This window comes from Triticum dicoccoides, chromosome 2A (genome assembly GCF_002162155.2).
Source record: "Triticum dicoccoides isolate Atlit2015 ecotype Zavitan chromosome 2A, WEW_v2.0, whole genome shotgun sequence".
Lineage (NCBI taxonomy): Eukaryota > Viridiplantae > Streptophyta > Magnoliopsida > Poales > Poaceae > Triticum > Triticum dicoccoides.
The window spans coordinates 45,172,308-45,179,218 of NC_041382.1; the positions used below are offsets into that span (position 1 = coordinate 45,172,308).

The window sequence follows — 6,911 nt, forward strand, 5'->3', positions numbered from 1 at the left end:
GAGATGAATAGTTATCGAGTCTGTTCAAGAACTGATAATAGTCTCCTGAAGTAAGGAACACGTGTTGGTTATTCAGATTCAGAACAGACCACCGAGTAGAATTCTCATGTCAATTGCTGTCCAAGCATAATTAATCACTACATCCATCTTATGTTGTGTAATTGTGTCATAAGATTTAATTGTTCAGATTCAGGCCAGACCACCGGGTAGTCTCCTGAAAAAAAAACCCATTAACCGAGTTTTTCTTCCCAGAATACAACCAAGTCTAATAAAACGGAAATGGAGGCTCGAGACTGATAATATGGCCTCCACGAATGGTAGTATGGTACAGTACCTAGACGGTGTCGGTCCGAGAACCGCACCCGCCATGAGGGTGGCCGCCGGTTCTCCCCTCTGACCAGATGAAGCTTCATTTGTGCCACTCCGGCGTGCGCCGTGCGCGGGCGGCAGATTAAGACCAGTGAAGTAAATGTTGTCCATGGTTCAGGCTCAGAGGGTATCCTGTCCAGTCCACTGTACATCTCGTTTAGAACCAACAGGAAAGGAAGCATCTGATCTAGGATGTTGATTTTTGCGATAGCATCACGAAGTTTTTGCAGGGAGACAACTCAGTTTGGTGCTCTCTCTTGCCCCGACTGATAAAAAAAGGATGACAATGAGGGTGGTTGCTACTTGCTGCTTGATCTCGAAGTTAAGCCCTAGCAACTAAAAACAAAAGTTTAGCCTGGCAAGCAAAACAGAAACAAAAACATTAGTGGAGAAGTGGGGTATCGATCCCCATACCTCTCGCATGCTAAGCGAGCGCTCTACCATCTGAGCTACATCCCCAGGTGATGGTTCCTTCAAAACACAAATTTATATATTGAAAGAACAACACAACGTTCAGCAGATCTATATACATCCGTTGAGCGAACAATAATTCCAGACAGAGAAAGTATTTTGCAGGCCACAGGAAAAAAAGAGAACCATGTTCGGTTCATTCGAAAAGGGACGAAAGCCTAGCATCAATTCAAGATGCCAATGTCTTATCAACACTGACAAGTTAGCTTTCTCCAGGAATATACTCCCTCCGTCCGGAAATACTTGTCAGAGAAATAAATGTATCCAGATGTATTTTAATTCTAGATACATTCATTTTCATCCATTTATGCGACAAGTAATTCCGGACGGAGGGAGTACTAGGCTAGCGAATAGCTTACTTTCACAATCGCTACACCCTTAAATACACTCCTTACAGCACAAGCGTACCTTTAACTGCTCAAAAGATCCTAAAACTATGATCTTGTACAAAAGAAAATCATTTGATGCATTGTTTTATCCCATTGGGAAAAAAGAGGAACATCACAGCCGATGAACTTCAACGGCGTACTACTAAACGTACGACGGATCCATGGTTCACTGGGGCAACTCCAGTGCACCAGACTAAGACTGTATAGAAGTATAATCTACATGATGGGAGCAAAACTGTATACAAGTAACTTCATATACAAAGACTAGAAAATATCAGGGAACAAAAGAAGCTGCAACACAGATTCTCTGGGACAACCAGCAAGTACTAGGCCACAGTGGACAGGGATAAGAGAAAACATTCGGCAACGGTCATAACTGTCTCAAAAAGTTGGTCTGGTGATAGATAAATAGTTATTGAGTCTGTGTTACTGAACTGACAGCAGTCTCCTGAAGCAAGCAACTTGTGCTGATTATTCAGATTCAGGCCATACCACCGAGTAGAGTCTTCATGTAGTCATGTTGGTTGCTTATTGCCTGCTTAAACTATGACACGAGGTAGCAGAAATCTGCTCAAGCATAATTAAACACGAGATCCTATTATTTTGTTTCTTGGACTCAACAAAATAGTTGGATTTATAGGGCCTTCTTCTATTAATCGAAGCGCACGAAGTTTTGCAGGGAGACAAGCCACTTTGGAGCTCTCTTTCGCCCTGATTGATTAATAAAAATGATGAGAAAGAGGGCAGTTTGCCACTTGCATCTATAAGAAAAAAAATGTTCAGCGTAGCAAAAAAGAAAAAGATGATTTGGAGAAGTGGGGTATCGATCCCCTCTCGCATGCTAAGCGAGCGCTCTACCATCTGAGCTACATCCCCAAGTGGTGCTAACAATGATGCACGAATCTACATATAGAATAGAAAATACAAAATTCAGGCTATTTCTGCAGGACACAGAAAGGAAAATTTCTTCTTGTGCTTCCCGTCAGCCCTCCTTCCCTTGGATACACTGTATTGTTGCTGCTGATATGTCGAGTCGAGTTTCTGAAACTGAATCCTGTTTGGTTCATTCGATAGGGAACGGAAGCAAGCCATGCACGTGTGATGCCAATCTCTCCTCTTGGCGTCAGGTGAAGATGCCAATGTCTATCTGTCTGCATGAAATAAATTGCTGAGTGAATGGCTTCCTTTCTGTAACAGGAGTACGTACTCCAGAAGAAGAACCGACGACAAAACGGGGTCGACAGCGTGCATTGATTGCAGACACAGTGTCGCTACCGGTACCACGTCCGTACTCGATCGGTACTGCTGTCTGATGGCCAAGTACCCCGACGACTGACAAGGAGGTCGACGGACAAAACTGAGTGCACGGCGGGAGACGGTGACTAGAATGGCGTATACCTCGCATCACCATCTACTGTATATTTGAATTTGATTAGTTGTGATTAAACATACATTCATCCCAGATAAAACAGACAGATGAACTCGTTTTCTGCTATGAAACGCGCAGCATCGCCAGCGGACAGCAGAGTAAAAAATGGGATGTGCTGCGCCCGCTCGGAGGTCTGAACCCGGCGTGCCGGCCACGTGTACATGTCAGTCGAGATTTGGCCGATGCATCCAGCCATCCACGATCCCAGACCAAAGTCCAACTTGGATGGAATCATTTCCCAGTTCCCACCCAGATATCAAGCGGCACCCGATCACACTCGCACACACTGACACTCGCTCACCAAACACTCATCACTAGCTAAGCCCGCCGCTGCGTGCCGCTCATGGCGTCGCCGAAGAAGGCGCGGAAGCCGCGGGCGAGGCGGCCGCTGCTGCTGCGGCGGGCCATGCTGCACGCCTCCATCTGCTTCCTCATCGGCCTCCTCGCCGGCCTCGCCCCGGCCGCCCGCTGGACCGCCTCCGCCTCCGCCCACGTCTCCCGCGCGCTCCACGCCGTCGACGGCGCCTTCGACCGCACCGTGCTGCTGCTCTGGGAGCAGCAGCGGCAGCTGCGCGACGGGCGCGTCCACGTCGCCGTCCTCCCCGCGCCGGCGCCGGGGCCGCCGGCGCTGGAGCCGCTGCGGCAGCCCCAGCTGCTGCTGGTGGTGACCGCCACCGAGCGGTCCGACCCGGAGCGGCGGGCCGCGGGGCTCACGCGCGCCGCGCACGCGCTCAGGCTCGTGCCCCCGCCCGTGCTGTGGCTGGTGGTGGAGCCGGCGGCGGAGGCCCTGCCCACGGCGCGGCTGCTGCGCGGCGCCGGGGTGGCGTACCGGCACCTGACCTATCCGGAGAACTTCACGGCCGACGGCGTCGGCATGGAGAAGGAGCGGCACCACCAGCGGAACCTGGCGCTGGAGCACGTGGAGGAGCACCGGCTCGCCGGGGTCGTGCTCTTCGCCGGCCTCGGCGACGTCTACGACCTCCGCTTCTTCGACCAGCTCAGGCAGATCAGGTGAGTGCGCGCGCGCGCGCGTCGTGCCTCCAAAACTTTTAGCTAGCCATCGGATCATGCATCATGCATGCACTTTTCATCAGCGTGCATGATCTTATTAGCACCACCCGGCATTACAAACAGCATTTTAGCATAGTGAGTTAACAGCTGGATGCATGATGTTGATCTTGCACATGCTTCGTTGTAGTGAGTGTTTGGCCGGTGTCGGTGGAGTCTGAGGATGGATTAGTGGATGGTTGACAAGCAGTTAATATGCACGAGAGATGAGACTGGAGGTAGGCCATGGTGACCATGGCGACCGATGAGTAGTGTACGACGCAGCTTTGAATCGAATCGACCAGGAATAGCTAGATGGCACGACGGATGTCACATTGAGCACTAGTGTCCATGCATGTGCGGACCATGCTCGGCTCTCGATGCTCTGCCTCCTCTGCTTCAGCGCCCGCCCAAGTGTCGGCAGCGCCGTCCAGTCCGAGAAACATGGATGGACGAATGATTGGCCACCTTTAATCAATCTGAACCATTTCTGTGCACTCATTCATTAGCCGTCGCTTTTTGGTACGTGCCACTGACACGTGCACTGTGCATGTCTACGGTGCAGGACGTTCGGCGCGTGGCCGGTGGCGACGGTGTCGGAGCGCGAGCGGAGGGCGACGGTGGACGGCCCGGTGTGCGGCGGCTCGCCGTGGGCGGTCACCGGCTGGTTCTCCACGGCCGACGGAACGCCGGCGGTGAGGGCGAGGCCGCCGGCCGGCACGGTGGACGTGGCGCGCTTCGCGTTCGGCAGCGCCCTGCTCTGGCACCCCAGCCGCTGGGACAGCTTCCCCGTCTCCGAGCCCGACGCCTCACAGGTACAGTCCTCATTACTCAATTAACTAGCTTCCACATTTTAGTCCGCCGTTCCGCACACGACGACGGCGGGCTTGTCGTCAAAGCGGCCGCGAAAGCGTGCGGCTTTTCGTCCGTGAAATTTGCCCCGTCAATTTTGTTGCTGTGCGCCGGCAGGACGAACGGCCGGGACAGGACATAAACTAAGGCCGTGATTCATGCGCGGCGTGCACCGCCACACTAGCTTCCATTTGTCTCGATCTTCACTTCACTAGAGCGCGAAATATTGATTAGTCAGCAGTATCATGGGATCCATGGCCCTGTCTTGGCTAACCCTATATATGTTTTGTTATCAGGATTCCGTGAAGTTTGTGCAGCGGTTGGCCGCGGAGGATTACAACAAGTCGAGGGGGATGCCCAACCGGGATTGCTCGGAGGTTATGGTGTGGCGTGGGGATCAGTTCCTAGCAACCTAGTTTGAGTTACTAACCGGTTGAGTGACTTGTGGTATCACGGACCAACAAATTTAGAAATACAACAAATTTAAACGGTCTCAGATAGGAAAGTACACATACTTTGCGTTTTTCTTTTTGCAGGAGAAATACTTGTATTACTCAACCACCAAGTCATTACAGTCATCACACACTATCTTCAAAACTTCAGTGGACCTAAACCAAGCAAAGTCATTGTCCTGCGATGAACTCTACCAGAACTAGCTAAATTATCTCTAGCGTTATTATGGGAACAAAAAAACGTGAGTAATGGAAGTATGTCTAAGACCCATGAGATATCTGATCTCATTCACCGGCGAAGCATAGACCGAACGATCGGCTTCTCCACTGGAAATTATGGCCATTGCCGTAAGCGAGTCCATCTCAATGGCTATAGGTAGCTCGGAACGCTAAATAGCCAAAAAAGAAACAGACCCTCCATACATGTACATAACTCCGCTTCCGGTGCATCTCTACAAGAAAACAAAGTTCTACATGCTGAAAAAATATTATGGTTCCGACATTGTTATGAAGTATCATGCCCGCACCCGCATCTTCACTCAAAAATATAAGAGTCGTCGGTAGTCAGTTTGACTCATCCCTCGATTGATGGATTCCATCCTAGGGCCTGAGCTAGTGCACTTGCGGGCACACTAGGACGATCATACGATATGACATCTTTCCCTTTTACCAGATCAACATGAGTGTTCATTTTGATGCCAATCAAGGAATTCAAGTAATTATGCAAAAATCTGACAGCAACATCCATGGACGGGGTAGGTTTATGGTGTACTAATCCATTTCGAACATGCCAACTCCTCCAAAGGCTTATGAGCAACATGGAGTGTTATATATCTCTAAGTGGAGCTAGGGCTTGCAATAGCCACCATTTTCCATTATTAATCACCGACTCAATACTTGGCAACTTCCATAATTTGGCCATCGATAAGTACATATCTTAAACAAAATACTGCGCAAAAATGGATGTAAATTCTCCATACTGGGCATCTACTTTGTCTCTAGACTAATCTTATGCTTCTTCCACATATACAGGGAGTCCGAAGCCAGACGCCATGCAAGATTTTTGATATGGAAGGTGCCTCACTCTACCAAATGTATTACCAACATGTCCGCCTTTCTGATGCTGTTGAGCTAGAGGAAGCCGCATTGGATCTGTAAACCTCTTACGGATATATTATCAACATGTGAACGTTCAGAGGAAAAGTCGAGAGAATATAAATATATGTTATTTAAGAAAAACAAAAACATATGTTTTTCTTTGCGTCCCGTGGAAAAGTTTGTTGAAAAGGCATGCATACGTGGAGAGTTTGTTAAGAAGCCATGCATATATAGAACAATCGTGGAGGACTCTCTTAGCAATGTTATCCGACTGTTATAGATATCTATTTGGGAGATTGGATAGGTAAATTTATTGTGTTTTGTCGTACTAACATGTCTCTTTCAGTTTGTGAAAATAATACAAGTTATGCATAATTGTTTCTATCAATTTGATTATACAAAAATAATTAATTAATATCTATTTATATTAAACATTTTTACTTAGTTATATATCATAAAATATTACATACTTTGTTTTTAAATACATTTTATACAATTTTTTTCTATTTTCTAGCAATATTAGTCACATAAATTTGTTGGCAATATTAGAACTATAAGTCTAGTGCCATACACCACGAACTCTATCATTATGATTATATAAATGCTTTACTTGCCAGTAGAACTCTATAATATTTAAAATTATGTTTCCTTTTCAATTTTTGGTCATGAGATTTTGTTGAACTTAGTTTCGTTTTAAACTAAAGAAGGCCCAAAATAGATGGAAACATCACATCCATATGCAAAATAATTGTTCACTTATGTGTATTACAATGGGTTTATACCTATTTTAATATATGTAAAAGA

At 47.7% G+C, this 6,911-nt stretch overlaps 1 protein-coding gene and 1 non-coding gene across 2 annotated transcripts; one reads left to right on the forward strand and one right to left on the reverse strand.

Annotated features, from left to right (window-relative positions):
- Positions 1-755: 755 nt before the first annotated feature.
- Positions 756-828, reverse strand: TRNAA-AGC. Its single transcript has one exon. It is a non-coding gene; the product is annotated as a tRNA-Ala (tRNA).
- Positions 829-2,910: 2,082 nt separating this feature from the next.
- LOC119358865 (probable beta-1,4-xylosyltransferase IRX9) lies at positions 2,911-5,283 on the forward strand. The gene is made up of 3 exons (XM_037625270.1): positions 2,911-3,669; positions 4,271-4,520; positions 4,854-5,283. The coding sequence occupies exons 1-3, from the start codon at positions 3,002-3,004 to the stop codon at positions 4,971-4,973; spliced, it is 1,038 nt and encodes a 345-aa protein (XP_037481167.1). The 5' UTR covers positions 2,911-3,001; the 3' UTR covers positions 4,974-5,283.
- Positions 5,284-6,911: the final 1,628 nt, after the last annotated feature.